General features: G+C 44.1%; 1 protein-coding gene across 2 annotated transcripts in view; it reads right to left on the reverse strand.

Annotated features, from left to right (window-relative positions):
• Positions 1-6071: 6071 nt before the first annotated feature.
• Positions 6072-16536, reverse strand: part of PDS5A (PDS5 cohesin associated factor A) — a 156759-nt gene continuing 146294 nt past the window's right edge. Inside the window, exons 31-33 of one of the 2 annotated variants that reach the window (XM_019526167.1) lie at positions 9919-10268; positions 7852-8002; positions 6072-7268 (exon numbers count right to left, since the gene is read on the reverse strand). In XM_019526167.1, the coding sequence (XP_019381712.1) occupies positions 7233-7268; positions 7852-8002; positions 9919-10268 (537 nt within the window). In that variant the 3' untranslated portion in view covers positions 6072-7232. The remainder of the gene's footprint in view (positions 7269-7851; positions 8003-9918; positions 10269-16536) is intronic. The other variant, XM_019526168.1, reaches the window with a different exon arrangement.

Raw genomic sequence — 16536 nt, forward strand, 5'->3', positions numbered from 1 at the left:
AAGAATTAGTCGGGGGTGTAGAAGTGGATGGCAAGTTGGGTAGCAGTGACCACGAGATGATCGAGTTCAGGACAAAAGGAAGGAAGGAGAGCAGCAAAGTAAGGACCCTGGACTTCAGAAAATCAGTATTTGACTCCCTCAGGGAACTGATGGGCAGGATGTCCTGGCAGGCCAGTCTAAGGGGGAAAGGAGTCCAGGAGTGCCAACTGTACTTTAGTGAGACCTGGGGGGTGTAGTAGATACACTGGAGGGTAGGGGTAGGATTTAGAATGACCTAGACAAATTGGAGGATTGGACCAAAAGAAATGATTTGAGAGTCAACAAAGACAAGTGCAGAGTCCAGCACTTAGGACAGAACAATCCCATGCACCGGTACAGGCTGGGGGCTGCCTGGTTGGGCAGCAGCCCTGGGGGCTGGGGCACATGACTTATAAGAAGCAGCTGAGGGAACTGTGTTTATTTAGTCTGGAGAAGAAAAGACGGAGGGGACTTAATAGCAGCCTTCAAGTACCTGAAGGGGGGTGTTGAAGAAGATGGAGCTAGGCTGTTCTCAGTGGTAGCAGATGACAGAACAAGGAGCAACGGTCTCAAGTTGCAGCAAGGGAGGTTCCCCAATATCCACTGGATATTGGGAAAGACTCTCACTAGGAAGGTGGTGAAGCACTGGAACAGGTTACCCAGAGAGGTGGTGGGATCCTCATCCTTTGAGGGTTTTAAAACCCGGCCGGACAAAGCCTTGGCTGAAATGATCAAGTTAAGGTGGTCCTGCTTTGAGCAGGGGGTTGGGCTAAATGACCTCAAGAGGTCCTGTCCAACCCTAATTTTCTGATTCTATAATTTGAGTAGTCAGCTGGAGAGGACATGGAGGGGTCCACTGAGGTGCCAGGCAAAGAAGCATTTACCTCAGCCTCTTCATTACTCAAGGAAAGAAGTCTGCAGGTACTGGTTTAGCAGTTGGTACAGAGGGACCTTTGTCAAGCAGATATGAACTCTTTGACAGGTTCATTTGAGAACCAGACTGAATTGTGAGCATGAACATGGGTGACCCATGTCTCAGCCTGCTTCGAAAGCAACAGTCCTTCCTAAACTAAGCTGTCCATACAGTCAAGGCTGATGACGAGGGTCTCTTAGGCTATAAACAGACATCATCCTTGGAGTGGGATCAGCTGTGCCAGGATGATGCCATCCCAGCACAGCCTATTCATGCCATTGGCACCTATAGGTATTGTCAGGTCCCTTGTTCCACAGGGTCAAGCTCCATCACCCTGGGGCTCCAGGGACAGCAGCTAGGTGCTGCACCCTGATTAGGACACATGTCTGCAAGCATGCCCCAAGAATTCTCCTGAAGGGGGATTCCCATGGCATGCAATAAGCAAACAGATGTCTTCCCATTTAAGGCATCACAAACTGTGACAACTTTGGTCACAGCAACATTTTGGGGCACTTGAAACATGACTGTGGGCAAGGGCATCTGTTTACTCGGAGTTTGTGTTGCCAGAAACATTTTTATGTAAGAACAGAATAATGGTGCATCCAGGCACTCCAGTGGTCCATGTCTTTCCTTTCTTGCCCAGACGGCCTTCACAAAATGCTCAAGCAAGCAGTTTTAGAGGTGCATCCTGAGTTTTGGCAAATGAATTGCTGATAGAACAGTTTTCTGGGATATGTGCCTTGCTTAGACAAAAATGGTACTGAGAGTACCCACCAGAGAAATCAGTGTAGCCTGCTCTGCCCTTTACATCATTGGCATAGGTTTGTGTGTGATGTGAGGACAACCAAGATGCATACAAAGCTTCAACAGACACTGCTGACCAAAAGAACCTCATCTCACACAGAGGCCTGTACAAACCCAAAGTAGGATTCATATGAACAATTACTGTAAGATTTTGCCATGCTGTCAAGATGTCATTTTGCATCCAGTTTTAATTTACTAACGTTATAAAATGCATTCCCAAATTGAGTAATCTAATCTTTCTGTTAACATTTAAGAGACAAGGCAAATTTAAGGTCTGTTTTCACAAGAGAACAAAAACATGTTTCACTAGAAAACACTAAACATGTCTAGTGAAGACAAGACCTTATACAAATATTAAACTGCTTGAGCTGGGTAATTCAAATGAACACCTAAAAGTAAAGGCACTTTGGCTTTGCATGGACTGGACTCCCTTGATTCACCGTGTGAGTTCTTTCATTAAAAGGATGCTAATATTCTCCTCCTCTTGTTTTGTTATTTCTCTACTATAAAACTCTCCTTGCCACTCTTCAAGTTAGCAATATTGTGACAATACTGCCAGAGAGGCATTACACTTACAACATATAAATTATGTAAACTGTCTTGTATTTGATTTTGCCCCAGTTGTTATTTTCTCCCACTAAATCTTTCTTCATTCATCAGACTGATTTTCAGCACCTCAGTCAAAACTACACCAGGTTTACTTTGTGAAAGGAAACAAATGAAGTTAAAGATAGGGAAAGCTGAAAATTCAGTAAAGCTCCTCCACAGAAGATTATCTACCCTGTGTTGGGTAACAGCCACTTGCAGATCTTGCAACTGATTCTGGTAAGTACATATCCAGTGGTGGTTCCCTTTGTCCCCAACCCCCTTCCATAGAGCTCTGCTTCCGATTCCTAGATTGTTCACATGTAACTCCAACATGAAATTTTCCACATTACATTTTGCTTCTGAATATTAACTGCTATGCTGTTGTAAAAATGCCCTGAGATCATTCTTGTACAGATCATCAGTCTGCAAACATGGGGTAATAATTACTCCACTCCTGCTCCATGTTCTTACAGGAAGCTATTTATCATCAGGAAGGTGTCCAGGTTTCACAATGTCAGTTTCTGATTTTTTTTTTTTTTTTTTTTTTTAGAGATGATTCACCTGGGTGTGTCTGTGGTAGGCCCCATTGAAAAAAAAAAATCAGGATTTTTTATATGCATTCAGGTATTTACTCAGAATTTAAATCCTGAGAGGCACCCATATTATTTATTGGATGAACACATCATTTGAGCATCCTGATTTCTGTGAACTTTTCTTGTGCAAGGAAGTTGGTATATGTTGGTGTCTATGAGGGCTCCCAGGTGTAACGGGGAGTACAGGCATGAAGCTCTTCTGTGATATATTCTGAGGGAAGAATTCCACAATGTGGAGATGACAACCACTTTTGAGTTCCTCCTGGTATTTGTCTTCTCAGGACATTAGTGAGGTCCACAAAGAGACAAATCTCCCTCTGTCTTGTGGTATACCACTAGCATTTTGACAGAATACTTCTGACAGTCACGCTTGAGAAGCAGGGAAGGCCAGTAGGTATACCTTTCATTCCTGACATAAAACTGCTCCGACCTTTGCGGGTCATATTCCAGGGGAGGGGGAATCCTCTCCTTAGCTATGATAGTGTCTTTGATAATGAAAGTGCCATAAGATACCGTAAGTTAACTATCACCTACCATAGACTAAGAGCATGCACATAAGAAATGACTGTAGGGTAACTGACACTGTAAATCCCTGCCCTCCTTTGCACCATGGTAATTTGTTCATGAACCCAGGTTCTGTAACTCCACACTCAAGTGGAGTTTTCCCTTGTCCTTAGAAGATCTGAATGATCTACATTGGTGACTGCACTTATTTTCCTCCCCCACAATCAAAAAAGAAAAGAGAAAAGAAAAAGATGACAAGGAAAAGGTAGATTAAGGTGAGGAGCTAATGATTTAATCATAGAATCATAGAAGTAGGGTGGGAAGGGACCTTGTAGGTCTTCAAGTCTGACCCCCCGCCTGGGCAGGAGAAAAAACTGGACTCAAATGAGTCCAGCCAGGTAGGCATCAAGCCTCTTCTTAAAGATCCCCAGGGTGGGAGCCAGCACCACTTCCCTAGGAAGTTGGTTCCAGCTCCTAGCCACCCTAACTGTGAAGTAGTTCTTGCGGATGTCTAATCTAAACCTACTCTCTAACAACTTGTGTCCATTGTTCCTTGTCATGCCAGGGGGCGCTAGGGGTAACAGTGTCCCTCAAACCCTTCTGGTCCCCCCAGTGAGTTTATAGACAGTCACCAGGTCCCCCCTCAGCCTTCTCTTGTGAAGGCTGAACAGGTTTAGGTCATTTAAGGTATAATTAAGGTATACCATGCCATTTAAAGTACAAGATATTTGAATTTCCTTTCCTGCCTTATTTGTTGGGAGAGGGAAAAGTCCCTTGCATCTTTGAGGCTTCTGACCTGGCTATCTGCTGCCAGTTCTTGCATGTCACCTTCATATTGTCCACACAGGAATGATTCATGCTGGGTAGAGAGACAGCCTTATAAGCATGCTTCTGGCAGCTGAGCTGTGGTATGACCTGCTGTTAGCCAAGGAGATGGAAAGAAAAGGGCAAGATTCTAGTCCTCTCCTAAGCCAGTCAAACTATTTGAAAATGGAAATGAGGGAACTTAAGTCTTTTTTTATTCTTTAAGAGTGGATTAAGATGCCTTTTGTTTTCACTTACGTCTCTGAACCCAATGATAGGAGATGGAATAGAAAATGTAGAACTGGGAGGACCTCCTGGGTCAAGTCCCATGTCTTGTGCCTTTGATTTTAGTGCAAGACAATACTAGATTTGAAGGGCAGAGCTGCTGCAACTTAAAATACCCATTTTGGAAATTTCCCCTATAAAATACTCTTAACTTAGGAAAGTTTGTGAAAATATGGTCCTCTCAAATTTGATCCAAGAGAGAATAAAATAATAAGCTTAAAATAAATGTTAATGCTTGTTCAGGGGGCAGGAAACACCATACTGCTTATGTGCCCCAAGGGAAAACTGCATCAGGAACATTCATACTCCATGTATAATATTCACAGTATTATATTTTGGGGTATTATTGTTTATGGAACTGTTTTATCATTTACTATATTATTCTGTTTTTATTTTAAGTTCCCCTCAACCTTTTTGGGGAGGGTATTATAAGTCAAATACATAAATATTCCCCCAAAATCTTATAGTATACAAGTTAGGAACAAAACTGCAATCTCTTGATCATCAAGTAAAACTGAGCAGCCTTAGTTAACTCAAAAACTGATTAGCAAGAATAATTTGACATTTAAACTGAGCAAAGATGTAGAAGTTCAACTGTCCTTTTTCTGAAATCTCTTAACTTTTCAGACCAATTATTCTGAATTACACATATTTACAAAAATATGTGTAGCTTTAATTTCAAACCCTAGTTAAAGGAATAGTATTAGTAACTCGTGCATATCAATATAGATATTTTGTAATTAAAAACATCAAAAACCATATTATTACATAAATGTTTTGCATTTTTAAACAGAAGTCAGAAAAATAGTTGATTTAATCAGAAAATGAAACTAACAGGTAAAAGGAATCAGTACATGACAGTAAATCAGATTTTGACCATCTTTTCAGTTTTGAAAATCTAACATCTGAGGATAAGGAGAGATTAAAATCATAAAGTAAAATGCTTAAGTCTCCCCTGAACATGACATGCTGTTAAAATTATTTTAATTCTAAAAGATTTTCCATTACTTCAGAACTACAGAGCTGCACACAGGAATTTGTGCAACACCTCCCCTCAGTTTTAACTACTTTTGAAGCACTGCTACGAAAAGGACTAAAAAGTGATAGTATGTTGAACAATTCAACAACACTTCATCAATTAGGAGAGGAAGCCTTCCCCAACTGGTACATCAATAACCTTGAAGCTACTGTGCAATAGCTAGCTCTTATATAGTGCTTTCCATCAATAGGTCTTCTGTATAAAAGAGGAATGGAGTAACAGACGCATAGAAATGAAGCGACTTGCTCAAGGTCATCCAGCTGGTCAAAAAGCCCAAGAATCCTGAGTCCCGGTCCAACACCTGATCCTCTATGCAGAAAAAAAAAAGGGAACTTTGAGTGGGTGAAAAAAAAGGAACTTTGGAAGGAGGTTAAGCAGTATAATTTCAGACACAAGTAAACCCTTTGACCAAGTACATGCTTGTACCCCAGCCTGTTTACTCAAAAGTGACATTCTTACGCACACCCAGGAATATGAACAAAAACATGGTAAGGAGATTCTGGGAGAGAAAAAAAAGCACCACTATGTGACACCTAGAAGCATTTATTTTATGCAACAAACTTAAATATGATCATGTGTACGTAAAAGTGTACACTGTATCTATGCTGAACAATGCCAGGGAACATAATATTGATGCAACAGTCTTCTAAAATAAACATTAAAGATGAGCCTGGACAGGAAGACAAAATGCAAAACAGACTTACTTCCAATCAGCACAATGCTTAAAATTGAGAGCAATCCTAAACATTTCCAACTTTCCTTACAAAGCTGCCAAAGTCCAACTGTTTTTAAAAATTGACTTTTTTACATCAATAATAAAAATCTGGTGACAAACATTATAAAATCAAATGCTGGACTGTCTTTACTCCTTTAAAATTTAGAATATTTCAACAGAACCGCTGGAGTAAAAACACTTAAAAGTGATATATGTTTTTATAAAACAAACATCAATATGTACATTTATTGCAAATTATATTAAACTAAAATGGAGGGAAAATTAAAAAAAATGAAATGTCTACTTGCAAATCAATAATAATTTTAAGTGATTATTTTCCCACTCTGATAAAAATCAGAAAGCAACATTTATAAAATTGCCACCACATGACTTTTCAAAGCAGGGAACTGAAATCTGTACATCTTATTTTTGCAGAAAAGTAGGCAGGCGGAAAGAATTATACATAAAACAGTCTCCAAAAGTAAAGCAAAGAAATATTTTATGTGATTTTCCTCTAGTCTCATTTAAAATCCATTCAGTAGACTCCTACTTTCTCTTGTAAATCATGGGGAAACCTGGCTCTAGGATCATGGATTTTCAATGTCAGTGTAAGGACCTCTTCTGACTTTCTTTAAAAAAATGCAGCATGAAAATTAATGATGTAAATACACTTTTAAACTCCAGACAGCAGGAACTGGAACCAAGTGTTAAGCAATTTGCTTAATTATTGACTTTTCATAAAAAAAGTCTCTGGGGAAATAAGTACAGATGCTTTTAGCCTCTTTCTCAAGAGTTTCTGCTTTACATTTCCATTTGAGAAGGATTAATTTCATATGAAAGGGAAGCATAGTTTTCCTTTCTGTTTTCAGAGCTGAAAGCTGTGTGTTTTGAAGTAATTTCAGTTCCTGTACAGGAAATTTTCTGAATCCTAGTTTTCGCAGAAGCTTGGAGCATGCCTTTATTTGGCCTTCATTTCCTCCCTTTTCGAGCAAGTTTTCTTTTTACCTTATTGGGGGAAAAATGGAATTCAAGTTAAATATCTAAACAAAGAAATTTAAATTATTTCTGAACAATAAACCCCTCCCACAGTGTACATGTAAAGTTACATTATTATTCTTTGACTTTTCACCTCTGATTTTTCCCTTCTAGCTCTATAGTTTACCTTCTAAAATAGTCACAGAACTGCTTTAATTACTCCATTTTTCTACTGCAAATTTTCATGTTTTAACCAAAAACTGGCTATAGAAATTGAGCAAACAATATATACAAATCATAAATGAATGGCATTGCCTCAGTCCATTTAAAGGAAACATTTTACACTGTTATATCATATGACAGTAATATAGGAGAATGGAGACAGTAAATTATAAAATAGGATTTAATTATTCTGTTTTATAAAAGTAGTAAGTCAGCAATTAATTGTTTTTAACACCTACAAATAAGTTTCATAGTTATAAGTAAATTATATATTACGTTTCACACTTCTGTTACAGTTATTTTTATAGAAAGAGAAGGGGGTTCTTTGCCTCCCTATCACATAAACTACAATAAAAATATGAAATAGCCCTGTATATGCTGCCTGATGCACCTTAAGGAAGCCTCCCTCTGCTAGCTCTGCATCCTCAGTGTCTTCCTGGCTGCTCCCACAGGCTTTAAAATGATCCATATAATTTGGGGAATATCCTGGACTTGATTCTATCTCCAACAGTGAATCTCCATCACTTCCCAGAACCTGGCTTCTGAAAAATGTTAACACACTTAACAATAGTTCAGCTATTAAATACTGCCAATGAAACTATCTAATAATGTTCCTTTAAGCATATGTACGAAGGGTTTTAACATAAAATTACATACTACAGAATTTCAAGGAGAAGTGTAAAATGCATTTGTTTGAAAAAAGTATACTAATACACTCCCTTATGAGACTGAATTATTTATCTGTCTTTAAATTGGTGTTGAAGTAGCGCAGTGAAAGGGGCTGGGGAAGATAGTGTTTCACACAACTTGAGGTAGTTAAAAACCAGAAATCACAGTCTCTAACTTCCTAACTCTTTAATGTCCTATTTTAATGCAGTCAAGAGGTAGGCTTGGTATGCTGATCAGAGGTCCACATGACTTTGGACTGCTTTGAAGATGCTGAATTTCTCTTTTCAGAGTTAATTTCTTTTGGCACATTATCTAATTCTTTAGCATGTTTTAACATTTTCACACTTGGCATGCTTTCACATTTAAAAACGTTATCACAGATATGTTAAGCCAATTCCTTGAAGTGATTTTTTGTGCATTTTGTATTTCAAATATAAAGCACGCTTAAGAAATGGATCAAATCAAGGAGCATGTACAGAAAATGAAAAAATACCAGGTAAAAATCCTGCAGTTTCAGATTGTTATCAAAGCTGATAGTTTCATGACACATGTGGATTAAACAAACAGGAAAAATCAAATTTGAAACAAATTTTAATAGTTTTGAATTCACCAAGGATTCAGTGAATTTTTCATGTTTATTACCCAATGTAAACAAGCAGGAACTGAACCCTTATTTCATGTGTATCTGCACTAGTGAACAGCATTAAAAAAATCTCAAATCCAAAACTATTCACTCTTTGATAGTGTGATGGTGATGTCCCCAGCAAAGGGGACCGTGAACCATACCTAAGAAATGTGCATTCATTGCTCTGGAACTTGTTCTCAGTGCATGTATGTTCTTCAGGCCCCTGGCAGATGTTGAAACAATTGTGCAATGGGATCCAAACCCAACATGGGCATGGCAGGATGTGTGTTTGGGATTGGTCCCTGGCTCCAACAATCATGTCATTATTTTAATGGGAACCTTTCAAACGAATTGGTGTTAGCAGGGCTCCTGTTGAAGGGAGACCTGGGGTTTCCTTTGCCAGGGAATTGTACTCTCCTCCATGCCTGTCAGCTTAGCTGAGCACAGGCAAGGCTGGTAGGTTGACTGCCTGGCCTCACAGCTCCCTTGGGAGCTACAGGCTAAGGCACCATTCACATGCCGGGTCAGGGTGAGACCCTGTTGCTCACCCTGACCTAGCACTTCAACATGCCTTGTTCTGCAAACCCTGGGAAAACTGCAGGGCCGGTTGTGGCACAGTGAGTCCTGCGGCTCCCCGTGCCTCGGTACCCTGAAAACCACGAGGTGCAGCCCCAATGCAAAACTGCACCTCAGTTAGTTAGTCAGCCTGCTAACACGGCAGAGCCATCAGCTGATGAGTTCCCAATCTGCACCTAATGCCATGAGGTGTATGTAGTCCCATGCTGCAGGCACCACGCTACATGGCAAGGCTACTTTGCCACGTGTTCAATTAAAGATGCTATGGAAACCAGTCACAGAAGCGTTTCACATATTTTATGAAACATTTTTGTTGCTGTTGTCTCGTTTTGTCACACCATTAATTCCCTAAGTGTGTGGTTTGGTTACCATTTATAGCATGATTAACAGGTTAACTGCATTCTCAGTATAACATCTGCCAGGGCCCTAAGAAAAATACTTCAGATTGCAACATGCTAGGGCATAGTATGTGCTATAGGAAAATGCATGCGTTTAAATGCTTGTTGAATGTATCACATTTTAAAAGTTCAGAATATTTTTTGGAACAGGAAAGATGTTTTTATTTTTGGATATATTTTTTTTTTTTACCTTTGTAGATCAATTTGTCTTTGTGCTGGTGCTGGTTTTTTTGCTATGTCTTGCTGTTTTGGAGCTTTGGCATTGCTTGCCTCTAAACCGCCTGGACTTTCTTGGCTGCCTGCTGCTCTTTTCCTTCCCCTGCCAGGCGGTTTATTTGCTTCATCATTTTTTGCAGTGGTGCCCTGAGATTCAGATTTGGGTGGACGCCCTCTCCTGGGTTTGGGAGGAGCTGCTGGTCCTGTTTCATCTGCTTTTTCTTCTGGTTTTTGATGAATATTCTCCGTTCCAGGTGCTGCAGCTGTTCTTTTTTTACCACGTTCTGTGCTGTTTCCTTGAATAGCCTGATCAGAATTAATTTCCTAGAAAATAAAATCAGTTCCCCTGAAGTATAAAACAATAACCCACAAAGACAAGTTGGGACTGTTACGTACTTCAGTCACAAGTATGAGTTTCTTAAGCAGAATAAAACAATCCATCCAAAGAACACAATTACCACAGATTTAGTTTCAGCAAAATTCATACCAAAGTGATATTTTGGGCATACTTTATTTGTTTAAAGCTTAATACAACAGAGCCATGGAACTATTAATGTCTGATGCAATGCATATTTTTCCCACTAGCTGCGATGTTTGAAAGTATTTAAGATCATGGTAAGACCAATACCCACACATTCCTTCATATTTCTAAGCAGGCAGTTCTCCTTCATGGTCTCTTTTCACATCCACAGAAGATATACTTGAGCAGCCACAAATCCATCCCAGGATTAAGAAAATGGAGCTCCAGCAGGACTCTACAAGCACTGCCCCATAGACCATGGCAGGGGGGATGAGGTATGGCTCATCCCGCTGCCATGCAGGGGGGCAGCAGGGGACACTGTGGAGGAAGGGACTGAGAAGAGAGCAGGGGCAGAAGAGAGGGACCCACTCATGGTTGCTATTGTCCCCAGCTGAGCTCAGCACCCAACAGAGCTGCGCCCTGCAGCCTGAGTCTGGAGTGGGACAGGAGTGGCCCTGTGCCTGGATCAGCTCCACCTGGGACAGCAGAGTACAGCAGCAGTGGCTGGCAGGTCCCTCCTTCCTGAACCTGGTCCCAGACCAGCCTCCTGGAGTCCCCATGTTGGCCCAGGGTCTCCAGCTACTGGAAGCAGCTATGCAAGGCTGGGCTCAGCTGGGAACAGTGGTAGTAGTAAACAGGTCCTTCTTTCTTGCCCTGTTTCCTGCTTGGCCCCATTAGGTGTCCTGCACTGGCCCGGCAGGGGGCTTCTGCTGCAAGGGGGGAGGTGGACTGTATGACGGCAGGCAGGTTCCTTCCTTCTCCCCCTGTTGCCCCTCTCCCTCCTTTCCCCTGCTGGCCAGGAGCAGAGGCAGCAAGAGGGAAACTGCTTGCCATTGCTGCTGTCTTAGCTTAGCCTGGCACCTCCCACAGCTACTCCCAGCAGCCTCCAGCTATAGCTCGCAGGAACAGCCCTGGGGTGCACCCTACCCCCTGTTCCCAGGTCAGTCAGAGACAGTGGCAGCGACAGGTGGGTTCACCCTCTCTGCGCCTATTCACTGCCTAGACCTCCTGAGTGTCCCCTGATAGCCAGGAGCTCCACCAGCATCTTGATGGTCAGACCTCAGTGACAGTGGTTTTACCTGACATGGCTAGAGCTCCCAGCACTCCAACCAACTGTTGTAGCTGGGTACAGGGTCCCCATTCCCTGGTTGAGAACCCTGCCTGGCATGGGCTTTTAGGGTCCTCCTGTCTGGCAATTCTCCAAACTGGCATGGAGCTCATGCCCCGTTCATAGTCATAGAGAAGCAGGGCTGTAAGGGACCTCCAAAAGTCATCCAACTCCCTGCCTGAAACAGGATCATCTCTATCCAAACCATCCTATATAACCATAATCTAAACCAGGGTTTGGGCAATTATTTCAGATAGTAAGCAGCCCTCTGCTCTGAGTTTTAGTAAGCTGTCAAGGGCCCCATGGGTAGCCCTGCCCCCTGGTCACCACCTTGGGACTGGAAGCCCTGCCCCCTAACCCCTGACCTTTGCCACCAGAAGTCCCTCCCCTTGCCCCTGGAAGAACTCCTTTTAGCAAGGGGTTTTGCCATCCTGGAACCAGAAAAAATATCAAATTATATTCTAAAAAGTGAACATCTACAACATTCATTAATTTGATTTAAAAAAATACTTTTGCCCTGGTTTACCTGCATTTGTATAGTGCACATAGAAGCAATTGCATAATAGCTTAAAATGAAGTCTTATGCTTGTATAATGTGTGTGGGGGGGTGGGTATGGGTTTGTTGGGGGCTATGGGTACGTGGGTTGAGGGAACATGTGGGTATGTGTGTGCATATGTGGGGTGTGGGTGGGTATGGAGTTTGTGGAGGGCTGTGTGGGGGGAAGGTGGCTGGTGTGTGAGGGGGTGCAGGGTCTGCGTGTATGGTGTGGGTGCATGTGGGACTCACCCTCTGAACACACGCACACACTGCCCCTGCCTACACACACACACACTGCCCCTGCCTTTGCATGTACGCACACAGCTGTACCAGCAGGGCCCAGTGCAGCCATGCAGCTGAGAGCCACTGGAGCAGGGCAGGGGCAGGAAACAGGGAAATGGCTGGGGATGGGTAGGGCTGGGCTCCTGTCTCCTGCTGTCAGCTCCCCCTGGGTCCTACTTCCCCTGGCTCCTGCTGTCTTTGACAGGCAGCCAAGAGCAGATAAATATTTTCTAAAATTTTTAGGGGTCCCATGGGCTGGACAGAATGCCATGGGCCTTATTTTGCCCGTCCCTGATCTAAAGTCTACATCAGACTACCCTCAAACCTGACACAACAGAGATCTAACACCCTTACCTGCTACCAGTAAAGCACAGGAACCACAGCAGCCAATGCCCTGCTTCTATAAAATGTTGATCTACACTTATGGGGGCCCAGGTAGAGGACCACACCCCTTGATACAGAATAAAGCAAAAAACCCCCATGGTCCATACCAAGCTAATCATGGGGTAAAATTCCTTCCTGAACTTAAATACAGTGATGAGTTTAACTCTGAGCAGAGGGGCAAGAGTCAGACCCTGTAGCCAAGAACCTCTGCCTTTGCTTCTAGCACATGGCCATAGGTGGCTGAAGGCTGGGGCTAACGGGGCTTAGCCACCCCCCCCAAAACGCAGGGCAGATGTGGCAGCACAGAGGGCCACAGGGCAGCCCAGCTGCCAGCTCCAGGCAGCTGCAGCAGGGTGGGGGGGGGAAGGGAAGGGTGCACACAGACACAGATACACAGTTGCAGCAGCCCAGCAGCATGTAGAATACTGCCCATCACAACAAGTAAGTCTGTCATGGGGAAGGGGGATGGGGGGGGCAGACGAAGGCCCCCCTGGTGAGGGAGAGAATGGGGCAAAAGCAGGGCCAGGGGTGAATGGGGTCCCAGGGCTGTGGGATGCCTGGAGCCAGGGTGGCTCATCCACAGGTATGGGGAGGCTCCTACCACTTCATGCACCCCAGTGGAGGCCTGGGGGGTATGTGCCCCTTGGATTTATGTGTAGGGTGGAGGTGGGCTGCTGCTGCAGGCTGGGCTGTTCTCTGCTGCTGCTGCCCTGGAAGCAGCACAACTGCTCATCCCTGCCAGTCAGCATGTGGCAGGCACATGGCGTTGCACTGCTCCTGGGGCAGTGGTAGTGGAGCGCAGAGTCCAGACTGCAGCGGCAGCCTGCCTCTACCTCATGCACAAATCCAGGGAGCACGTACCTCCCAGGCCTCTGCCAGGGTGCACACAGCAGTGGGAGCCTCCCTATGGGGGTCCCATTCACCCCAACCTGTGCCCCACTCCCTCCCTCACCGCAGGGGCCTTGATCTGCCCCCCCCTCAGGTCTCTTCCCCATGACAGACTTATCTGCTAGAGAGGGAGGTGTGCACACACGTGCAAGTGCACACAGGCCCAGCCCCCCCCCAATAATATTTTCTTCCTCCACCTATTGGCACACCCTAGTTAAAGTCCTTTGCCTTAGCTGTAGCCAATACCCAATGACTCGGGGGAGGCTTAAAAACTTCCTGACACCTATAGCAGAGAGACAAGGGGGAACAACCAGCAAAGCCCAGAAGCATGAGAAATACCCACAGTAGAAAACAGGCATAGTCGCACTTAGATCATCCCCATCCAACCTCTTCTTGAACACCTCTAGAGATGGAAAGTCCACAATTTCCCTAGGCAGTCTATTCCACTACCTCACTATTCTCACAGTGAAGGCATTTTACCAGATATCCAATCTAAATTTACTTTGTTGCAACTTCAAGCCATTGGTTCACATCCTCTGCAGCAAGAGAGAAAAGCAGCAGCTGGAGCATGCAGAGACTAAGCTGTCAGGTAACCCCACCATTGTCACTGGGGCTCTCTGGTAGTCAGCAACTATTCCTATACCTACCCTGCTCTGCCCAGGTAGTGGAAGTAGATCTCTACATCTCTGTCTGGCCAGCACTGAGTCAGAGAGGGCCTGGGACACCTGCACTCACTTCCTCACAGCCACGCATGGCTGCCACACCAATGAGGAGTTGGGCCTTTCTTCCCTACACCAGGAATCAAAGGGGATACAACTGAATTACCAGACACCCCTGAATGGATCTGATCACTATGTAACTGACAACATACTGTTTTGCATCTCCTTGTTCATGCAGTACAAGTAATTATTCATTACTCTATGCCTGAGATAAAAGGACATAATTACAGAGCAGGTACCAGAACTTAAAATGTTATCAAAAATAAGAAAGAATTTCATAGTCAAGTTCATAATTCTGACATCTTTTCCTTACTTTGCAGGAAGTAATTTAGAATTCATATAATGTTTTTGTAAACCTCTGCCAAAACAAGTGATGTGGCTGTGGCATTTAAAATTGATATTAATGGAAAAAGATCTACCTAAATCCCCTATAGCTTCAAGAATCTCAACTAAAGGCATTTTAAAGAGCAAGAATACCATTTTTTGAAACTGTCATTTTCCAAAATGCCTCACCTAATTCTCTCGAATTTTTCAAAAAAATTCTACTCTGGGAAAAACTCTTACCTGTAAAATTTCAGAAATTACACTTTGCAGAACCTTAGTCTGAGGTGGTAGAGGACTGGGTATCACAGCTAGTCTTAAAGAGGTCTAGGTAAAGAAAATTAGCAGTAGAAGAGCAGTGCCACCGCTCCCCTACTGACAAGTTTCCAGACCCATGGGGCCCCCTGAAAGCTGCATGACACCGCACTAGCATCCAGATCTGACCTGTGGGCCAGGGGCTGAGTGCTCCTGGTTGAAATCATATTTTGTGTGGCTCTCCAAGTGAGATGAACATAAATGTAATGGTGAAAGGAACACTTCTTACTACTTAGCTTGTGATATTCTGCCTACCTACCTCTCTTCACAAGACATTGGCTTTAGCCAAGGATACAGGTCAGCCTTCACTTTAAACAATACTAAGGTTGTGAAACAAACTGAAAAACACAGGAAATGCAGTTTTTCTTCCACTTAGAATAATAGAAAATTAGGGTTGGAAGGGATCTCAGGAGGTTAACTAGTTCAGTGGTTCTCAAACTTTTTTGTACCAGGACCCATTTGTAAATATTGATGGCCAGTCTTGACTCAAGTGTCCCTCATTCCTGACCCGCTGCCTCCCACCCCAGGTCCCAGCCTCCCAGTGTGTGGGGCAGGGGGTAGGTTTCATAGTTTCTAGGGTCGGAAGGGACCTGAGCAGATCATCTAGTCCGACCCCCTGCCATGGCAGGAAAGAGTACTGGGGTCAAACGACCCCAGTAAGGTGGTCATCCAACCTCCTCTTAAAAATCCCCAGGGTGGGAGCCTGCACCACCTCACTTGGAAGCTGGTTCCAGACCCTAGCCACCCTGACCATGAAGTAGCGCCTCCTGATGTCCAACTTAAACCTTCCCTCCGCCAGCTTGTGACCGTTGTTCCTGGTCACTCCTTGCGGCGCTCAGGGGAACAGGGACTCCCCCAGCGCCTGCTGATCCCCCCTAACGAGTTTATAACAGGCCACAAGATCCCCCCTCAGCCTTCTCTTTTGAAGGCTGAACAGGTTCAGGTCCCGCAACCTTTCCTCATAGGACCTACCCTGCTGTCCCTTGATCATACGAGCGGCCCTCCTCTGGACCCTCTCGATGCTGTCCACATCCCTCTTAAAGTGCGGCGCCCAGAACTGGACGCAGTACTCCAGCTGCGGCCTGACCAGTGCCACATAGAGGGGGAGGATCACCTCCTTGGACCTGCTTGAGATGCATCTGTGGATGCACAACAAGGTGCAGTTGGCCTTCCTAGCCGCCTCCCCACATTGCCGACTCATGTTCATCTTGGAGTCAATAATGACTCCCAGATCCTTTTCCACCTCCGTGCTGACAAGAGGGGAGTTCCCCAGCCTGTATGTATGGTGCCGATTGTTCCTCCCCAGGTGCATCACCTTACACTTGTCTGTGTTAAACCCCATCCTGTTCTCCTCCACCCATCCTTGTAACCTGTGTAGGTCCAACTGTAGCCTGTTGCTCCCCTCTATTGTGCCCACATCCCCCCACATCTTAGTGTCATCAGCAAACTTGAACAGGGTGCTTTGCACCCCCTCATCCAAATCACTGTGCAAGGCCCCCCTGCTCCACATGCCCCAG

The sequence above is a fragment of the Gavialis gangeticus genome, unplaced genomic scaffold (genome assembly GCF_001723915.1).
Source record: "Gavialis gangeticus isolate Ggan-Ray unplaced genomic scaffold, GavGan_comp1, whole genome shotgun sequence".
In the NCBI taxonomy this organism is placed as follows: Eukaryota; Metazoa; Chordata; order Crocodylia; family Gavialidae; genus Gavialis; species Gavialis gangeticus.